At 39.2% G+C, this 21,949-nt stretch overlaps 2 protein-coding genes across 2 annotated transcripts; one reads left to right on the top strand and one right to left on the bottom strand.

The window, feature by feature from the left end:
- Nucleotides 1–6,276: 6,276 nt before the first annotated feature.
- On the bottom strand, nucleotides 6,277–7,248 carry LOC136245198 (uncharacterized). Its single transcript, XM_066036698.1, has one exon. The coding sequence runs from the start codon at nucleotides 7,246–7,248 to the stop codon at nucleotides 6,277–6,279; it is 972 nt and encodes a 323-aa protein (XP_065892770.1).
- Nucleotides 7,249–14,121: 6,873 nt separating this feature from the next.
- Nucleotides 14,122–15,536, top strand: LOC136245197 (uncharacterized). The gene is made up of 4 exons (XM_066036696.1): nucleotides 14,122–14,273; nucleotides 14,618–14,867; nucleotides 15,062–15,209; nucleotides 15,307–15,536. The coding sequence occupies exons 1-4, from the start codon at nucleotides 14,122–14,124 to the stop codon at nucleotides 15,534–15,536; spliced, it is 780 nt and encodes a 259-aa protein (XP_065892768.1).
- Nucleotides 15,537–21,949: the final 6,413 nt, after the last annotated feature.

Here is a 21,949-nt window from a genome sequence, read left to right as displayed (position 1 = left end):
TTATTAAATGCTCAAATGCCCTAATAGAACAGTCAAGGCAAAACGTATTCCTAAAGAGTTTAAAACAAAAATGGAAAAAGTTTCTATTGTAGAATCAAACCAAGTACCAGTTACCTTAAGAGTTGTTGTCCTACAACCCTACCAAGAATTTCCAGGTTGCTAAAGGCAGTTTTGTACTGCTTTTAAGTGCTATATTATGTTCCTGATTAACACCTGTTAGTGTAGTAGTGTAGTCAATAAACACAATGCCAAAAGAGGTTTATTAACAGTTCATATAGCATACTTTTTACTAAAGAATTGTGCTTTAGTTGAATTGCTTCAAGTATTGTACCTATAAAATTGCTATAAATCAATTTTGGTGCAATGTAAAACTAAAAATATCCACAGCTTAGTTAGTTAGGTAGCTAAGGTCAGAGTAAAATTCTGATAAACAATATTTTTAAATTCCATAGCAACTTATTTGAAGGGTTGGGGTAACTCTAAAAGCATCATTGGACAACCAAACTTTAAAGCTGATTGCAAAGAAGTCAAAAAATATTCGACTAATAATACACTACCGTATTGTAAACATCAAGCATCAAATGGAATGCAAGGTTAAAAAGTCACAAAAATGGCAAGCTTTAGATAGTGATATATAGCAAGGTGGCTTAAAAGTTAGTAAATGGCCTAATATACAGCCATGCCATTAGCAGTTAAACAAGAATATGCATAATTATAGCAATCTGGGTAGGGAATCTAAAGCATTAAATTAACAATAAAGAGGCCTAATACGGAGCCATTTGCAGTGAAACAGTACTACAATTCAACAATTTATTAGAGCAAACTCTTGATCACAATGTAAATATCATGTTTCAACGTCGTGTGTTTATTGGATTGGGATCTACTATCTAATTCAATAACCTGAAATCAAGGTTTCCCACTTTGTCCTTAGAATGATGATGTTATAAACTAAAATTCATGCAACTCAAATGTGCAGATCACTACCACAGGTACTTGCATGTGCTTTGCATGATCAAGACACACGGTAGTGTGTCATGCGGCCCAAGAAGCCCACGCGCCACACCGTGAGTATATTTACAGAAAGAAAATAAATGCGATTTTCACACCTTTGTAGCTCCATGATTCCTTATCAGATTGAAACCAAAGTTGCTACAGAAGTGCTGGCTAGGTAGGGGTTCCCACATTCCAAATTTGAAGAAAATCGCTCAGGCCATTTCCGAGATACGAGTGGCCATAGTTTGGGGTTGTTTAATTCATTTTTTCTTCTACTTTTTGCACACTTTGCAAATCCGCCATAAAACACGAATGCGTGCTCCAATCGGGCTGAAATTTTGGCACATTTAGAAGGCTCATAAGGCGAATCTTATTACCAAGTTTGGTAGGAATCCAATGAACATTCACGGAGTTATTACCGACTATTTGCTTAAAATATATACTCCATCTTGGCCAATGCATGGAAGCAGCTATCTGTTTTACCATCTACTCGTTCCTTGTATTTAAAAGCTAAAACTCAGCTTACACAGTACAATAAATCTCAAAGAAAATCACTTGCAGACACTCACTGTCCAATCCAAGTTTGGTTACTCTGCTGAATTGGAAAGCTCCTGCAAGACTTGGAATAGGCTACTGGCTGGGTTTCATTCTGGCCAACTATCATTTCTCTTACGAGCCGCTTCTGATACACTCATATCTTGAATAGTTGCCCTGTTGCTTTAAATCAGCAGCATTACACCTATCGTCATAACCAGGTGCTTTCTGCTCTAGCCACTATGCTTACTAATGCTTTTGCTGACTTGAATAAACACCGAGCCTGTGAAGCTCCTCAAGCTACCATTCCAACTTCGATTCTGATAACTCCATATCGCCCTGATATTGTTGTGTACAATTCGCAAATCCATCCTGTTGCTATGTTGGAATTGACCTGTCCACTAGACTCTGCCCATCTTCTGAAATCAGCACGGAATAGAAAGCAATCGAAAGTTGAATATTTACGGCAGAATTTGACAGATTAAGTATCTCCAGTTAGTATGAAACTATCAAAATTTCAGCACTTGGCCATTACCAACCAGCCACCATTGGAAACTACCTGAATTTCATCAAATTTTCAAACCCTACCATAACTATCCCCAAATCTACTGTAAGGAAATGTTTAGATGATGCTGTCTATCAAAGTATTCTAGCCTCTGAGAGGATATTTTTGGCTAGGAATAATAAAGAGTGGCTGGATGTGACTAGTATTAGCTAATTTATATAGCTTATTTTTATTTTATTTTTATATTCACACCCTTGCCATGCCCACGCAGGTTCTTCCGTAGGACCATACACGTGGTCGCATATGACCGAGGACTATCACACTTTCTGTAATTTATGTACTTTCATCACTTCATAATTGATGGTTTTCTCTGTCTGTCACGCCCACAGGATAAACCGCTTGAAGGAATGAGCTGAAAATTGCTAAGTTGATGGAGTAACTATCGTAGGAGTGCCTTTTTGCCTTTTTGTAGTTTGAAAGAAATCCAGGTAAAGGACATTGAGATATGACACAAAACCCAATCTGTGTCACAATTATGCAATCGATTTTTATGAATAAAAATCTATTAGTTTTCATGCCTACCAGGCAAACCGCTTAGAGCAGTGAGCTGAAAATCGGTGTGCAGCTGGAATAATTACCATAGAAAGTCCTTGCAGTAGTACAGAAGAATCGGATTACAAACCACTGAGTTACGATTCCAAAGCCAACTACGTGTAGCATATGCAAGATCGAGATACTCTAATAGAACAGTCACCCTAATAGAGCATTCAGCTACGTTTATAACTTACTCCATTATATTACATTGCAAGTTATTCTGTAGGGAGTTCAGCTACAAACAGTTCATCTTATAGACAATTCAGCTACAGGCAAATCACTCTGTAGAGAGTTCAGCTACAAATATGTTGCTGTAGAGATTCAGAACATTATAAGTCACACTGAAGAGAATTCAGCTATAAACAAGTCACCTTATAGAGAGTTCAGCCACAACAAGTCACTCTGTAGAGAATTCAACTACAGACAAGTCACTGCGTAAAGGGTTCAGCTACAAAAAAAGCTACCCAGTAGAGAGTTCATCTAGATCAGTTACAAACAAGTTAATTTATGCAATGTTCAGCTACAAGTAAGTCACTCTGTAGAGAGTTCAGCTACAAACAAGTCACTCTGTAGTACAAACAAGTCACCGTGTAGCTGGAGAGTTCAGCAAAAAAACTACTCTGTAAAGAGTTCAGCTATATGTTATAACTCTATAGAGAGTTTCTCCCTCTTTTCGTACACTTACAAAAACTACTATAAAACGCGAACGCCATATCCGATTGCCTTGAAATTTGACACACAGAAGGAGAGTATAACGGCACATCTTGGTACCCACATTGGCTTGAATATGATAAACAAGCAGAGTTAGGAGCGATTATTCACGAAAAATAACACCCAATATGTTGTCACGCCTACAGAGTAAACCGCATATGGGAAGAAGCTGAAAATCGGTGGTGGTCTCTAACCAACTTAGAAAATATATGCATTATATACAGTGTTGGGCAAGTTACTTTGTAAAAGTAACTAGTTACATATTACATATTACTTGCAACAGAACTATTTAGTTACAGTTACATATTACCCATAAAATAAAGTAACTGTAATAATATTACATATTATATTACTTTGTGTCCACAGCCTTAAGCTGTCACGTGTGAAACTACCACCTTATCACGTGACATGATTGGGTTGTTGGACAATGTACAAATCTTGGTTATAAGTAAGAAGCTAGTGAATAAGCTTCATTCAATAGGCCTCGTTACTCCATTGTGGTTAGGCGTTACTCAGAGGATTACTAACGAGATTAGTAACTCCGTTACTATTAGCAATAATATTATGTCATATTAGACTCGTTACAGTAATTATATTACTTAGGTAACGTGTTACGTTTGTAAGTAAAGTATCTTGCGTTATATTACCTGTTTTCATAGCGTATTTCATTGTATTACTTTGTTACCACAAAAGTAACGCATTACTCCCAACACTGATTATATATATGGGCATATAGGTGGAGTCATTGTGGGATTGGGTTACATGTCGTACTGAAATCGTTGTGCAATGTTAAATAATCACGGAAGACTGAACATGTTTTTGTTGCAGTGTTGAACAAAATCGAAGCTTGCACCGTTTCCTTTTGCAAGTTAAACTAATTGGATCTGACACAGCTGGGAAACAGCAGTGATCGATAACGTCGAGCCAGGTTAGCAGTAGCCAGTGCCTATGGGCGTCACAGCAGTGTAAAGAACACGTGTCAAAGAAGCAGTTTGTGTGGCTTTATACGATGGGAACAAGTTGTCACAAGTTGTACCTTCAGTGGCACCAGAGTAGCACAAAGAACAGTCACGGTTTCTAATTGGACCACACCCACATTACACGTAGCAAAAATAACGTTCTACAAGGAAGCTTACTTAGTTAGATCTTGGTAAAGTCCATCCATAGTTCAATAAACAACGAAAACAGCCATAAAACACTCTAGAAACAGATGGGCGCTTAACAGAATTTTCCGTAATATTTTTGGATTTCTCCGTTCATCGTGACAAACGTACGTACAACGCTAGATTGTATCTCCCATAATCGAATTCTTTTAGGTATGCCTATAAAATGAACAGAGTAGTTAACCACATGTTGGTCTGGGTGACTGGTCACCCACTGCAGGCTATCAGCCTGCTTATGCTTGGAGGGAGCATTGCAAATCAATGATCGGAAATGAGATTTGTGATGCTTGAGGTCTTTTCTGCTAGCAGGTTTCTAACCATTTTAAGAACCTGCTAGCAGGTCTCTTAGTGGATTGTAAAGACCTCATTATCCTCCAAAGATCAAGGCATATTATGCATACCATTTTCTAATTGTTCTTAGAATCATTTGCTGTAGCTTTGCACTGACCATCCAACCTGGTAAATTGTGCCATGCATACGGATTAATCACATCTCAACTTCTTCCAACTGATATAGCTTATACAGCAGTTTTATTAGATCTTGCGCGACAACAATTTAAAGCGGAAGTCACGTGCATGTTAATTGTTATGACGTGTCCATAGAGCGCGGTTTATTTGAAACCTTAGTTTTGGCGGACTGAACCAAGTCAAGTGTGAATGTTGGTGCTAGAATGAGCCAATACACAGAGCTCTTGCAGCAAATGCTTCGGCAGCTATCGCAGCATAACGGCGTTGTGTTACCACCACTAGCAGTGAATTCAGCAGCGAGCTCAGTGGTGAATACAACTGTTTCATCACCGTTGACTGTAGCTAGCACTGGTGGCCCCAGCCTTATAAGTAGGTTAGCACCACTGAATGTCCCAAGTTCTCAAAATAGATCGTCCTGGGATACGAATGACCGTGATGCAGCACCAATAGGCGTGGAGTATTACTACAGAGTGAAGCTGATTAACTCTAATAAAAGAGTGACTCCATTGTTAGACAACTGAACAATTTCACTTCGAAATTTCGAAGCATTCAAGAGGTAAGAGGAAAGTTCAAGGAGCAATTTGGTGACCAAGTGTCAAGTTTGCCAGACTTTTCTCTTGGATACTTGGATGGCTCACAACAGGCGAAGGTATGGTTGTACATAACAGAGGACCTGACTGCTATGTACAGAAAGTATCCCAAAGGAGGGGCAATTAACCTCTGGTGCGAGAGAAATTATGATTTGGCTGATGGAGGGGGTAATAAGAGGAAGAGAGGAGATGCTGCAGAACAGTCTTCTCACCGTAAGGCAAAGGAGGATGAAAACGAATCCATCTTTAAGGACTTACATGAGAAGCATTCTGGCAAGTATGATACACCAAGGCTTCGGTTATGGTCCAGAATGATTGCAGCTGGTATCCATGATGATTATGATGAGCCTCCAGACATACCAGCTTTTTCTAAGAGTAAGAGGGCACGTAAGGAGACAGTGATGGATAGCATTAGTGGTGCTGCTGTTGCTATTGTGGAAGCACTGCAAGACAAAGGCAAGACGACTGGAACAAGTGCAGCACCTGTGTCAACAGGGATGTCACCTGGTAAATGTATTGATCTACGAATGAAGAACTTTGAGCAGTTACGGTACCTGCAATCATTGCTGGATGATGGAATACTGTCAGAAGCACAGTATGCTGAACAGAAAAGGAGCATTTTAGATATTTTAAATAAGTTAAATAAATAGTAAACATGACTTAATAATTACATTACTTGATAATCACACATGATGTTTTTGATTAATTTTGTGCTTGAATTAACTATCAGTCATAAATAGTGCAATGCTTAATCCACTGTGTGCAGTCGTAAAACTTGAATATAGTTGTGTCTCTACATCAAGGGCTTCATCACTTTCACTCCTTAAAGTTTGCTTTACTTTTGAAAAAGCTTCTTCTATTGGATTATAGTCTGGTGAGTGTGGTGGGAGGTAGTGTACCAGCACACCAACCTCCTCTAGCACTTGCTGCACCTCACTGATGCGGTGAATTGAACAATTGTCCAGAACTACCACTGAGTTAGGGTTCCTACCATCAAATGGTAAAAGATGAGGCAACAAATGGCTATGTAAGAAGTCGTAAAATGTGTCACCATTACTGGTTCCCTTTACAACTTTTACATCTAGGATACCCATAGCTGACATACAGGCAATAGCAGATGCTCTCTCTCCTCTTACTAAAAGTGAATGGTTTTGAGGTGGCTTTCCCCTTACACTATACCCTTGCTTATGCAACATGTTTCTACGATCAGCACCAGTTTCATCAATAAAAACAAACATTTCCATTGAATATACTGATACATCTGATACATACTGTGCCCTCTCAAACTCATCCCTTTGTAATGCAATCTGACGTAGCTTCTGTCTGGAGAATCCACTTGATGACAGAAAGGTGGCAATGGTTGATATATGAATATCAATTAAAAGGAACTCTTCTACAGATGCTTGAACTTCATGTAGATAGATTGCTGGGTTGCTGATAACCAAGTTTAAGATAAACATTGCACAGACAGGAGTTATCTTTCGAAAAGCAGCCTCCTTAGGGTAGCTCTTCTTTGATACACAGCCAGTACTCAAAAATATTTGCAAAACTCTGTCTACAGTTGATCTGTGTACATTCAAATTCTTTGCTATGTCCAGCGAATTCAATCCCAAGGCATGCTTTTGCCAAACCATTCTCCATCTGAGATCTTCACTGTAGGCGCTACTACGGCCAGATTCACACGAATCCATGCTTAAAGAACCACTGCAACAACAACCGGGTAGAGGCACCAAAATACGTATTTGAGTTTATACAATGAAGCGATGTGATTGGACGTTTCTCATTGCACGTGACTTCCACTTTAAATTTGTTGTCGCGCAAGATCTAATAAAACCGCTGTAATCACTGATGTAAGTCATTTCGGTCTTTACTCATGTGATTGGAATCTTGTTAAGAATCCACACAGCATGCAGTTTACTTTTAAAATTTTGAAGTTATGTATACAGAGGTTTATCTGCACAGAATCTCTGTATACCTTGAAAATATCAAGCATTCTCATAGAACCATTCTCTAACAAAACTGATTATTAAATACCTGTATCTGTGAATCAAAATTAAGTACAGGTAAGTGTGTCTGCCTATACTGTCCTACAAATAAATATGCTGAATAGAAGTAATTTCTAAGTTACACTGTAGAGAGTTCGGCTACAAAGAAACCACCATGCAGAGAGTTCAGCTGCAAACAAATCACCCTGTAGTAAATTCAGTTACAAACAAATCACCCAGTAGAAAGATCAGCTAGAAGAAGTTACCTTGTAGAGAGTTCAGCTACAAAGAAAGCATTTTGTAAAGAGTTCAGCTGCAAACAAATCACCTGTACAGAATTCAGCTACAAACAAATCACCCTTTAGAGAGATCAGCTGATTTCATTCAGCGATCCCTTCTTGTTTTGTAGGTTTTTTCAGTGATCCCTATTCCTTCTTTTAAAATTTTTATTCAACTGGTTTGTTTTCTTTTTTAACAATCCATTTATGGATTGAATTGTCAATTAATTTTGTTGAGTGTTAATGATATTGTTGAAAATATTAAATTATTTGTATGGTGCGTAGTATATTTTGCATAGGATGGGTTTTGAGCTTATAGTGTTGTTGATTGTATATTACATGTAGGCATGCGTCTATTATGCCAGCATAATTTCGGGAATAATAGGTGCTGAAAAGCATTGGGGAATATTCCAGAATAATCGGATGAATTCTAAGAATAATTGGTACAAAATTATAAGTTTTTGTTGTGGTGTTGTCTTAGATTTACTACCATAACAGTGCAAGCATAAAAAAGGTGAAAACGATCGAGATACTCTAATAGAGCAGTCACTTACTCTAATAGAGCAGTCAACTTTGAGTCCATAATTCTAATAGAGCAGTCACCTGCTTAAAAACCCTAACAAAAATGCTAATTTGGCACACATATTTGGGAATAATTTGATAATAATAGGTAGACTCAGGAATAAATTTGAGCATAATAGGTGAATAAAAAAAGAAGTGCCAGAAAGAATAATAGGAAGATTTTGGAGCATAATAGACTCAAGCCTAATTACATGCTGATATCTTGTTGACAGTTCCTGACATCTGGCTCAACTTGGTCACTATAATGGGATGCAATAGTTGAACAAACACAGATCAGTATTAATTGTATGGTATTAACACAGATGGAAAGGCTTTCTCTGAGTCTTAATAATTAATTAGGCCAATGATTTATTAATTAGTGAGCAATTTTACTTAATCACCCACATGCTTTCAGTACACCTAAATGTAATTTCATTATTGGATAAAATGATTAAGATACTATTCCATAGATGCACTCCCTATTTTTGTTCACCACTATGGGTGCAGAAACATAAGTAAATTGATTGTTATATAGAAGTTGCACAATCTAATATTATTTACAAATGCAAACATACCTGCAGACCAGGTATGTCATGATCGATCACTGTCACCAGTACACATTCTGGCTTTTATTTTGAAGCCTAGGAGATGCCAAAAATTCCCTTTTTGGTCCTCTCTAGTCAATGGCAGGTTCTCCCATAAACTGTACCTATAGATGGCAAGTCAGCATCTCACGTACCTTTACAGATGGTGATGAGCCTTTCCAAATCGGATGACTTATTCTTGACAAATGTTTGTCCAGGGTGAGTGCTACTGAAGCAAAAATGATGCATTTTAGTGAATGAGAACCTAGCTAGCTACAACAAAGCAAACTGAATGATGAAACTCATTTAGTAGACTCAAAACTTGTAGATGACGGTCTTTGCTGCTTGTTGTGATCTCCTCAAGCTCTCCCTCCTACCACGTGATCTAAGTTGAAATCTAAATGCTAAGAGATTCAATTATATAAAGTAATGTAATGAGTTTTACCTAGGTATGGATAGTGTAAGGTTTGTATCCATTGACCTGCAGCAACTGGAGGTGGGATTCTGCCTGTATAAGGATTAACAAGTGGAGGTGGCACTGGCACTGGTTGATTTGATTCACAACATGATCTGACACTGCTGGTGGATTCACAACAGGAACTGTACTCACAACAAGAGCTGACACAGGTGTATTCAGATGATCCCATCTAATGATGTGCTGATATATGGCATCTCAATATCTATAAACTGTCCTGCTTTAGATAGTTAAAACTGCTCATGCTCCTTTACTACACTTTTTATATAAGCTTGTACAGCTTGAGCTTCATGGTCACAACTGGGTTTAGAGGATAATTTGCAGCACATTGAAAGCATGTCTCTTGAACAGGACAAGGACTACCAAAGGGCAAGTAATTTTTATAGAAGTGTCCAACCATTGCATGGTGATATTGCAGCAGTAGCTACAGATTCTCCTGTGCAGCCAACAAACATTAAGTATCTTAATACTTGAATAAACTAAGATCTTTCAATCCAGATTGGTTTAAACTAGCTATACTCATGGCTGAAATACTCAGTCAAAGAAGATGCATGCTTTTGCTTTCCATGCCCTATGTTTGGTGGCAGTGGTGGTATGTCAACTAGTAGGCCTCAGAAAACTTTTACAGAATAGGATTTAAGAGCTGGAAGCATGCTACAGGGAAAGATGGGATTCTGAAAGGCCATGATGACACAAATCAGCAGTTGTAGCATGGAATGAATTTATGAGACAAATATCATCTGTTGTTGATCAGATGGGAGGAACAGACAACAGCACATTGCAAGAAACTGGCATTACTTGAAAACAGTATGTGAAATTCTATTGTTGTGTAGCTACCAAGAGTTAGTATTGCGTGGCCATAGGGAGAATGAATTGTCTCTTTATGTATTCACATCATCCACAAAGGCACACATGCTGTATATTACTGTATATTAAGAAGCAGACAGAGCTTCACCCAGGCAAGCAAACATGCCAATTACGACTCTCTGATACCAGATGGGCCTGATTATAGTTATTATTATTGTCGTATCGTTAACTTTCCTTACCGAAGCTATTTAATCACTAAGTGAAGTCTCGATCCCGTCAAAGCATCGACTCGATGCGCATGCGTAAGCTAGAGCACTGCATCTAGTATTTACCCAAATTATCGATTGTGGGTTGCTGTCGATGTTGTGAAGAAGCGATCACTACACTGACTACACGAGTGGCGCCTTCCACCAAGAGAAGAATTCCAAGAGAAGAAAAGAAAGTAATGTTTGCAAAGTGGAGGTACGATATGAAGTATAAGATGGCCATTTCGTGGTTATAATCTGTAGCCACAGGGTGTACGTCGCACACTAGGTCTATCTTATGGCCATGCAATTTCAGAAATGGCCATGCAATTTCAGAAATGGCCAATCAAATTTACTTTTGATTGGCCATTCTGTCCGAGCAATAATTTTCCCTTATATTGTACACTGCAAGACATAGCTATATTAAACAATATTGAAATAACCTGGTGACAACAGCAAGACCATCTCGTTCAAAACGACTGTCTCAACGTTTACAGACTGGAATTGTGATGGAATCGACAGGATCACGAGAAGTTTCAAACTCCAGTAACAAAGACGATCTCCTTTTTACAAAGTATCACATATATTATTACCAAATACTGATGCAAATGGAGGAGTGTCAAGCAAAATACCGTAACTTTGTATAGTGGAGTAAGGATCAGCTATTGTGCCAATGTCTTTTGTGGTGAAGAATTTATTAAGCCTATGCTAGACAGTTTGGAGAATTTATCAAAAAATGTTTTTTGCCTGAGCTGATAGCTAAGTGGTTTACAAAACCTGTAAATGGTCATTGCCTCACAGTAGTGATATTATGAGGCTGTAAGTACTCATAATAGTCTTGTACATCTTACTGGTTACATGACAAAGCTGTGTATACTCTCCTTAGCTTGCCAAGGAAAATACGTTGCTCTATTTTGTGCAATAATTCAGATCCCACATAATGCCAATGTTGGCAATAATGGAGGCTACGAATTATTGCCATATTTGACAAAAAATGGTCCTGCCAAATTTGGGCTTAAAAGAACCAGTTTTGGAAGCTTGGTAACTTTTACATTAATTTTGTTGTCACAACTTGGAGGTTGCATTTCGTAAATTTCCAACAGTGACGAAATAAAATTCTCTACATTGCCAGACTGCTTTTAAGGGTGTTCCAAAATTGGTAATAACTCAAAAGCTGCAATATATGGAATCCAATAGATTGACAAAAATGGCAACATGTTTTAATCTACATTTGGCAAGTCTGATATTTAGGTTTGCCATTGGCAGGTCCGTTTACATTGTAATGATTTTATTGTGTAAAAGTCAGTTCCACTCCTACGATCCCATTGTTCAAGCTCAGCAAAAGAATCAAAGGAGCAATGTTTACAATGCTTTATAAGCATTGGGGATGGTTTTCGATCAGTCTGTTTTAGTGTTACGCCACCATCACCAATCTGTGAGTCTCTCCAGGTGAAAGTTTATCCACTTGTTGTTCTTTTGGTCAAAAGTTTCCCCATAACATTTGATGTGCCTAGAAACATGAAATCCATGCAAAACAAAGTCACATAAATCAAGAAGTTCACTATTGAAATTAATGGTGTATCACCCAGATACATGGGTTACAGGTACGAGTTTGTGTACAAGACAAAGGACATGCTGTATAACTGTTTGCTGAGATGTTGTCTGCTAGTGTAGAGGTTGCTAAGGAAATAAGCATAGACTATTACAAAGCTAATATTGAAAAAAAGTGGCTGCAGAAGCTGAGAGCCACAAAGTTACATATGGAAAGTATGTTCAAATGTATGGTTTTCCAAAATAATTATGGTCACATTTATGGTTCGAAAGTAATGTACTGTAAACCTTAATCCTTTTATATTGTGCAATTCTTCGAATTTTTTCATATGTGACCCAATTTTGGAAAACCATCCTTTTGGGCACACGCAAAATTTGCAAGAAAACTCAATTGAAAATTTCAGCAATTTTTTTAAAATTAATATTTTCACACATTTGGATAAAGCAACTACTAAGCCTTCTTCCTGTGAAATTTTACACCCAAAGCTTCTTCCTGCTAGGAGATATGGATGATTTTATCAGACCATGTAGTGATTTCACCATGCATGGGACACCAATTTGTTCAAGTGCTAGAATGGTTAAAACTAAGTCTTAGTAGAGGTGCACTGATATAAGAAAACTAAACCGATCCGATATGGATTAATCATTTTGAAACTGATACGATACCAATACAATATACCGATATAACTAAGTGTAGCTATTTATATTTGAGGAACCACATATGCCATGTTTAGCTACTGAAGACAGTCTTAAGATTATTGGCTATGCTTGGTTACCCATGGTGGTGTGGTCCCTATTGACAGTTCAGACTATAAGGCACCCACAAATATTTTAATACATGCCCCTGCCAAGATTAGTCCAGATTACTTTGCATTTTAATGGCTTGTAGAGATGGCTGGTTGTATTATGCTGTGCTCTTGGTTCACGCTGTTTCCCCAGGCCCACCACTATGATTGTTTGTTGTATGTATGATTGGTAAACTTTGTGACAACAAAACAGTAATTATCCACGTATTTAGATGGCTTCCGTAGCGTACTGCTTTTAGACAAGGAAGATAACTACTGTTTCCCACCCTTGTTAGCTAAATAATAGGGTTTATAATTTGGCTTGATCATTGGACAGTGTCCTCAAGATAGTTCAGTTGTATATCGGTATACAACTTCTTTGCTGCACAAGTGTGAGTGTTGACAGACAAAGAAACCAAGTGCGTGCCCAGTTTTGATCAACTTCAATGTGAGGTCATTGCTGCACTGACCGGTTTCCACATTGCATCACTTTTCAGTTATAAAAAGACCAGGAATCTCATAGTTATATATACTTCTATGGTTGACTCAAGCAAACGATCTTGCCAAACTGATGAGTACTGAATTTAGTCAGCAGGGGTGAGCCCTTTGAATCATAATAAGTATAGATCAAAGAAATTTGGATTAATACACATCTGTAAAATAAGTGGGCACTAAATAGAATGCAGATTGATAAATAAATAATATTATGGATTCCACACATGCTGTTTGATATTAGTCTTAACTTCACTTATTGAAAGCAAGCCTATAATATTATTCCATCATCTGGTTATACAATGGGCAATATAAACATTACCACAACACTAGTATTCTTAAGCAGTTGCTGATACTCGTAACTGACGCTACTAGTTTTTTCAGGAGACCCTCTCAAGTGGCAGCCATTCCATGATTCATTTGACTCAGCTGTACACAACTACCCTACCCTCAACAAGGTACAGAAATTTAATTATGTAAGAGCTCAACTACAAGGGGATGCAGCAAGAGTCATTGCTGGCTTGCCATTAACAGAGAACAACTACGACCATGCAATTGAACTATTAACCACTAGGTATGGTCAGTCACACAAGATCATAGAGGCACACTTACAAACCCTATGGAAGATCAGCACCCCTACTAACACCCTGTCAAGTCTGCAGTTCTATTACGATACCATCGAATCTCACATAAGAGGATTGGCAGCACTAGGAAAGAGTTAAGATACATTCAGCACAATGCTTGTTCCTGTTATGCTTGGAAAGCTACCCGTTGATATATGTAGAAATCGCGCTTGTGAGCATGGCAACAAGGAGTGGACGTTGTCAGATTAAAGAAGCTATCCTCAAAGAGATATCAGTGTTGGAATGTACCTGGTCATCTCCAAAGGGATCTCAACCATCCATGACTACTACCTTACATACTGGTGGTGGCTGTCAACACCCCAACTCAAGGTACAAATAAAAGTACATGTGTGTTTTGTAAGGGGCCTCACTTGTGAGACTGTAAGGGATCCACAGAAGCGACTAGACATTGTGAAGAAGGGGAAACATTGTTTTAATTGTTTGGCCCCCATAGGGTATCACAATGCCCCTCCAAATTGCATTGTAAGCGTTGCTATCAAAAGTACCACACCAGCCTCTGCGGAGCTGAATTCGGTACTAAACAAACAAAGACAGCTCCCATGCCACCAGTTACAACTCAGACTGTCACAACCTAAATACAACTGATACCCCAGAATCAACGGTAACAAATCCAACAACAGTCATTACAGCTATTGTTCCACCTGAATCAGTAGTCATACTTCCCTTTGTTTGTTAAAAACAGCAGTCGCTCAAGTTAATGTTGGTGGAATACATGCTGAAGCCAATATTCTCTTTGATGAAGGGGCTCAACGATCATTTATGACTAAGAAGTTAGCGAAGGCACTAAACATCTCACCTCATGACACTGAACATGTCAATATATTGGCCTTTGGAGCTGAGCTATCTTCCACTTCGCAACTGGGCGTCATAACAATTAATGTTATAACACTGACCAACGAACAGGTACCTACGTCAGTTTTGGTGATGCCAATAATTGCAGCTCCCTTACACAATACCTACCACCAGCACCTGATGCACACGAAACACTTACAAGGGCTCAGATTGGCCAAGGAACACACCTTTGACATCACGCTGTTAATTGGGGCTGACTATTATTGGCAGGACCACTCACAATGTCCATTGCCTCACATGTTCAGACTAACGCATTCCATGTTGGATTGCAACCAGTAGAAGGCAGCACATGCTCAGAAATTTGGAGTATTGAGTCAACTGATGCTACACAGCAGCCAGGAGCAGACGCAGAATTTCTCAATCAATATCAACAATCTTGCATTAGACGTGAAAGTAATGGTGCCTACTGTGTTAAGTTTCCATGGAAACAAGAACACCCACCCCTTCCAACTAATTACATGATTTTGTAAGAGCGTCACACGTTCGTTAGTACATAGACTTGGTCAGAACCCAGAACTGTTACACCTTTATGAGAAGATCATCTTAGACCAAGATCAGAAAGGCTTCATTGAGCGAGTAGCAGAATCAGACACCACAGCCATAAACAATGTGCACTATATACCACACCACCTGGTAAAGAAGGCTTCGTCAACAACACCAGTTAGAATTGTCTACAACTGTAGCTGTAGCCAATCAACGCATCCCAGTTTGAATGATTGATGATGTTTCCTTCCTTTCTAGTTGACTTATGTGGCATTCTCCTGTGCTTTCGCTCAGCTCATACAGATCTGCAATATCTACTGACCTAGAGAAAGCCTTCTTGCACGTTCGACTCGATGAGGGGGACCGAGACTGTACACGTTTTCTGTGGCTATTTATATCATCCGATCCAGACAGTAAGCTTGTAACTTATCGCTTCAAAACTGTCCTGTTTGGCTACACCAGCTCATCCTTCATGCTAAATGCTACATTGCAATGTCATCTCAACACCTTTAATACACCAATAGCACATGATATGAAGAGAAACCTTTACGTAGATAACATCATCTCAGGGTGTGATACTGAAGAACAAGTTATTCATTACCACAACAATGCCATAAATAAGGATCAAGCATTGAGTGGTCAAATGTCCTAGCAAAATTGAATTTGCAAAGTCATTTCCAAAATTGATTGGCCATCTTAGAATTGCTGGAAATACACTGTACATGACTTTCTGTAGGTATACCGTAGCTGTTGGATATCTAGACTAAGAAACATTACCTCCAGCAGCAATCCAGAATTGAATACACCTAGAACACACTTTGGACTCAATTCACATACATTTCAAGAACCCATCTGTGTAGAAGCTTGCTGTACACAACAGTGACTTCATATTTAATTGGATTACTATTAACATTAATTACCACTTTGTATGCATACACTTATCAGTTTTTGTAGCTTATTAGTATAATCAGCCAGTTGTGTTTACCTACCCATGTCTGTATTACTACTTTTTGTATGTTATCATTAGGTTGTTTTGACATATCTCTGTCTCTTTATTGTTCTAGTTTTGTAGCTAATTAACTTTCTTTGTGAACCTGCATGGTTAACCTTTAGTTGACCTTAGCACCACATCTTGTATAAATACAGTGTATGTGTGTTTGAAAAGTCAGTCTGTGCTAAGCCTTGAGAGAGCAAGTTTGGAGAATTGTAGCTAGAACCACTCCGACACGCGACATTTGGTGGCAGCGGTGGGATCAGTCAAGCCTGAAGCAGCTACTAAGAAAGCTAGTCTACCTGGATTGTACTTTGAACCCAACACTCAAACGCTGTGGTACCGTGGCATCGGATTGTCGACAACGGTACCCTTAAAGGTCTAGTCTAGATATAATTGTGAACTAGTTGCTCTCTTGTATTACATATTGGACAGGGTCATAGCAATGCCAACCGGAAAAGGGGCAGATAAGAACACAGACTCCGAGGGCTCGTCACTGGCTGGAGTGCTAGAGATGCTGCTGGAGCAGAATCAAGCAATGCAGGAACAATATAAAGCCCAGCAGAAGATGCTGTTAGACATGATGGGACAGCAACAGGAAGCCCACGAGCGAGAGATGAAGTTATCATTAGTAGCTATATATAGCTACTAATGAGCATGGACCTGCCAATCGTCATACAACAATACCACACTGTACGCTATTATACATTGAAACGTGTCACATGTCTACAGACTTGGACTCACAATGACCAAGCCAATTGTCCCAGTCATTACAGTCGAGCCAAGAGATTGTTTGAAATTCCTTCGCCACCTGAACTTCACCATTAGTAAGACATGGACAGCAGTTTGACATTTACTCGCCCAGTTATTACCAGGTCCCCATTTACAGGGCTGCCCACAAGGGGGGGACTGGGGCATTTTGCTCCGGGTCCCAGGAGGCCCCATGAAGGGTCCCCTGAATACCTGTTTAGAAGATCGATATACTCCAATAGAGCAGTCAAATCTAAATACTCTAATAGAGCAGTCACAGTATTCTTCAGAGGAGCAGTGTAGCTTGGGTGAAGGGCCCCACTTTAACTCTTTGCCCTGGGCCCCTTAATTTCTCTGGGCGGCCCTGCCCATTTAACAGCTGGGTAGACTGGAGCAATGTGAGTAAAGTCTACACCAAAGCATCCTGACCGGGCATTGAACCTGCACCTTTCAATTAACAACAGATGATGATATGAATAACACAAAACTACGTGATCTTATCATTTCTGCTGCCATCCCCATTTTACAATTATGGTCATGGTCCCATCAAAATAATAACTGTGTCAAGTAAATTCATGCAGTAGGTCCCAAGATGTACATGTACTTCATGATGACCGCATCATTATTGTGACCATATCAAGTAGGGGTCATGTAACACATTATTGATTCCTGATGGAAATTTATAAGTAATGACCACTCCTGTGATACATTTACTGTTGGTTAGATTGTGGAAGGCTACTTTTTTGCTGGTGTTGCTAAATACGTATGCTGCTTATAAGGGAACAGTTACTTGTGTATTATCTTGTGAGATCATGTGATCTTGTCGCAGGTGTTGACTGTAATGCAGATGAATGGCATGGCACTATCACCATGATGACAATTGCTACTACAGTAACTCTAGACCTATGCCTACGTACTGTAGCTTTTACTTCAACTGGCTTAGACCCATAATTATGAGTGTTGTGTTAAATGTTACTATCATGTACAAAAAAATGTACAACAGATTTTTTAAAATCTAATTTAGTCAAGAGTAATAGTTTCAAAACATAGAGGAACTAGTATTAACCTCTTAAAGCCATACAAAGGTTTTGAGGAATGCGTGTTTTTACCAAATGAGCTAAAGTATATAGCCAGGTTACTTGGCCTGTGAACGTTGTGTTAGCCTTCATTTCATAATAATGCATAATAATACTGAAATAAAGAGAGATATCAAAAATCAGTTCTTATACATTTTTAAAGCTATCTCTGTACTCCTTTACCACAAAGTTTCAGCTTTGTGGCTTGTACCTGCAGGGAGAAAAAGTGAAGAATGTAAAATACTGATTTGCACTAGTTACATGATTGCACAAAAAGTTTACATTGGTATGGCTTCAACTTCTGTTTGTGTAACTACAATGGTTACATGCTCCACCTGTCCGAATTTCAAGGACATAAACCAAACCCACATAAAGTTATGACATCACAAACACAGAATACAACTTTTGGAAAGTTATGATGTCCAGCACTGTACAAGTAGAAGAAAACTGGTTGTTTGGAGTGAATAGGATCAACTCGGAACGAGTTATGGATCATTTTCTAAAGGTATGTAATGAATTTGCGTACTTATAAACTAAACTTTGTTTTCACGGCGTGTTTTGGTTCTTGTGCTTTCGTTGTAGGGTAAATCTCTAGATGTCATTTTAATCCTTACTCCATCACGAGTAAAATGACATTGATTGCGTAGCCATAGGATAAAGACTTCGAAAATTACAATGCTGTGTTTATAACCATGCGTAGCGGTCCATCAAATTATATAGCACGTCACGTTTTTGGAAAGTTATGATGTCCAGCATTATAGGCACGCTAGAAATCGCTCGCTTGAAGTTTCTATTTAATGCCCACTGCAAGAATGCATTTTGCAAATACCTATGTTGAAAAACTATCATTTAACCTGCTAAACTATTATTTTGTAAGCACTGTAAGCATATGATTCACAGCCACTAACATGCACTGTGGTTAACTCTCGTAAATTATTGCCAATGCTGGTGGACTTCAGAAAACCATCCTCGCTGTTATAAAGACTTGGACACAACTGTAACATGAAAATACTACAGTAGTTTACCTTTTAGAATGATAAGGAAGTAATTCTACATCAGGATTTAAGAAAATTTGATGGAATGGTAATTTCTACTATGCATATGTGTAGAAGGAAACGAACTCTAGTACAATGTGTGGTAGTTGGAAACAATGCAAAATTCTTCTTAAATAATTTTTTCTACTTGGCGCACGCCCCAGTTGGTCCCGTTCCATTCCGTTCTGGCTTTTAGCACTACCCGGTTAAAACACCCACATTATCAGAGGTACACTAGCCTGACACCTAACTAACAAGTATAACAGGTTATTACACCCACATTATCAGAGGTACATATTATATCACTAGCTGGACACCTCACTAACACGTACGCATGACTACACGCGACTAACGCATTTGACATACGTAAATATGACTAACACGTATTTGTACTCACCTGTATGAACAGCCTTATGGTTATCACAAGTACCATTACCAATGTAAAGAACAGTATCAAAGCAGTGACTTATCATCCAGTACACCGGCCAGCTGAGTCCTACAGGAGAGAGGGGTGATTATGTCATGTGTGTGTAGTGCATAGTGTGTGTGAGCCTGACATGTGTCAGGCAAAAAGTAATGCATTATTATAGCTTTATGATTCTCAGTAGCTTTACAAACTTTTTGTTTGTGTCTCACCAGATATCACAATTTTACATAGGTTCTGCGCTCCAAAATACATCCCAAAGTTACTAAAAATTGCAGCTGGAGCATCTAAATAGAAAATTTTTTCGTAGATTCATGCCCCCAGACATCTATGTACATGTAGATAGCTTGGGCTCAGTATAGCTGAAGTATAGCTGTTAGGTAAACAAAAATTTTCTGGCTACGCCACTGCCCATGTTGTGTGGGGCTAGACTATAAAGGGTCACAACTGGCCTGCTTGTGTTACAGGTGACCATGATTACAAGCATTAAAAATTAACAGTAATTAGAATTTACCCCATGTGTATGCAGTGCATGGCCCCTCAGGCAATGAATTAAGACCATGCCTGTGTATGCAGTGCAGGTGTGTATGCAGTGCATGTACGATTAAGTTAGTGTCTCACATAATCCTTTAGCCTGTCAGGTAACTTAACTACTCTTCCCTTTGAGGTCACCGTTGGCACCTTAGGAGGTGTTTGTGCTTGACATAAGAGAGTCATCTTCTGGGACCTCGATTGTCACATTGCCTGGGATACTGCGTGCCTCTTGAGGTGATGGTAAGCTTGGGGACTGCTGTGCTACTGGCCTAATGAATTTTCTGTTTCGTCTATATGTTTGTCCATCATCTGTTTGGACAACGTATGATCTATTTCCCAATATATCAACAGTGGTTGCCTTTCTCCATGAGCCATCTTTTGATATTGGTGCATCCTGACAGGCTGGCCAATTTGCAAATCTGGAAGGGTTTTAGCATTCCTATCATAGTAAAGCTTTGCTCTTTGCCGTCGCAATTCAATAGTTTCCTGCACATTTCTTGGGACTTCTGGTAAGAGCAGTGGCTCTGCTGTGGGTAACAACGTTCGTGTACGCCTAGAGTGTAACTTTTGAACTGGGCTTGCCGTGTTGCTTTCTGTAGGTGTGTTGCGCCAATCCAGAATTGCCAACTGGAAATCGCTGTAGTCCTTCTTAGCTTTTGTGAGTAATCTCTTTGCAATTTTAACGGCTGACTCAGCTTTCCCATTGCTTTGAGCATGGTAGGGGGAACTTGTTGTATGCTCAAATTTCCATTTGGCAGCAAATGACTCATATTCTTGTGAGCGGAATTGAGGCCCATTGTCACTAATCACTCTGTTGGGTATTCCATATCGGGCAAAGTGTTTCTTTGTGCAGTTTATTACAGTGATACTGGTCATGTCCGGAAGCTCATCTAGCTCCCAGTAATCGCTGTAATAGTCCACTGTTATCAGGTAGTCTTTCTTATTCCATGTGAAGAGATCTTGTGCTACCATTTCCCATGGCCTTGAAGGAATTTTGTATGTCATCAGGGGCTCTTTCTGCTACTTTGCTTGGCTCTCACTACAAACTGAGCATTGACTAACTTGTTCTTTAATTTCTGCTGTCATACCAGGCCAAAATATTACCTCTCAAGCCCTCCGGATACTTGCTTCAACACCTTGGTGGCTGGCGTGAGCTCTTACCAACATCTCTGCCTGCAGTGACTTTGGCACAATAACTCTTGGGCCTTTAAATACACCATTTTGTGCTGTCACTTCATCCCGGTATCCCCAATATGTGCGAATGCACAATGGCACTTCCTCTTTTTTATCTGGCCATCCTCTTAACACTGTTCGTAGTAGTGTTAAAAGAGTCTCATCGGTTTGAGTGTGTTTCTGCACTTCTCGGTGTGTAGCATCACTGATTCGAACATATTCTATTTGGTTTATGGACTCGATGTCCCTAAAAAGCTGGTCTTCTGCTTGCAGTTGAAATATGTGGTACTCAGCTGCCTTTTGTTTTCCAGTTTCACTAAGGTAGGCTCGGCTTAACATATCAGCAATGCGCATTTTGTTTCCTGGGCAGTACTTCACTTGTAGTCGATATTTTTGAAGCCTTAGTAGCATACGCTGTAGGCGTTTTGGTGCTCCAAATATGGACTTACTAAATATAGGCACTAATGGCTTGTGGTCAGTTATGACTGACACCAAGTCACGACCATTCACGTATTGATCAAATCTCTCACAGGCGAACAGAACTGACATACACTCTTTTTCGATTTGAGCATATGTTTGCTCCGTGTTGTTTAGTGCTCTAGATGCGAATGCAACGGGTTGGCCATTTTGCATAAGGGTTGCTCCCAATCCCTTCTCTGATGCGTCAC

Source organism: Dysidea avara, chromosome 15, assembly GCF_963678975.1.
Source record: "Dysidea avara chromosome 15, odDysAvar1.4, whole genome shotgun sequence".
NCBI lineage: Eukaryota > Metazoa > Porifera > Demospongiae > Dictyoceratida > Dysideidae > Dysidea > Dysidea avara.
Note: the sequence above shows the minus strand (reverse complement) of the source record. Positions and strands in the feature narration are given on the sequence as shown.

Coding starts and splice junctions, on each gene's coding strand:
- LOC136245198 (XM_066036698.1), bottom strand. CDS start 7,248: ATGGATTCGTGTGAATCTGGCCGTAGTAGCGCCTACAGTGAAGATCTC.
- LOC136245197 (XM_066036696.1), top strand. CDS start 14,122: ATGGCAACAAGGAGTGGACGTTGTCAGATTAAAGAAGCTATCCTCAAA. Junction 14,274..14,617: donor TGTCAACACCCCAACTCAAG/GTACAAATAAAA, acceptor CTGAATCAGTAG/TCATACTTCCCTTTGTTTGT. Junction 14,868..15,061: donor TAACACTGACCAACGAACAG/GTACCTACGTCA, acceptor TCACATGTTCAG/ACTAACGCATTCCATGTTGG.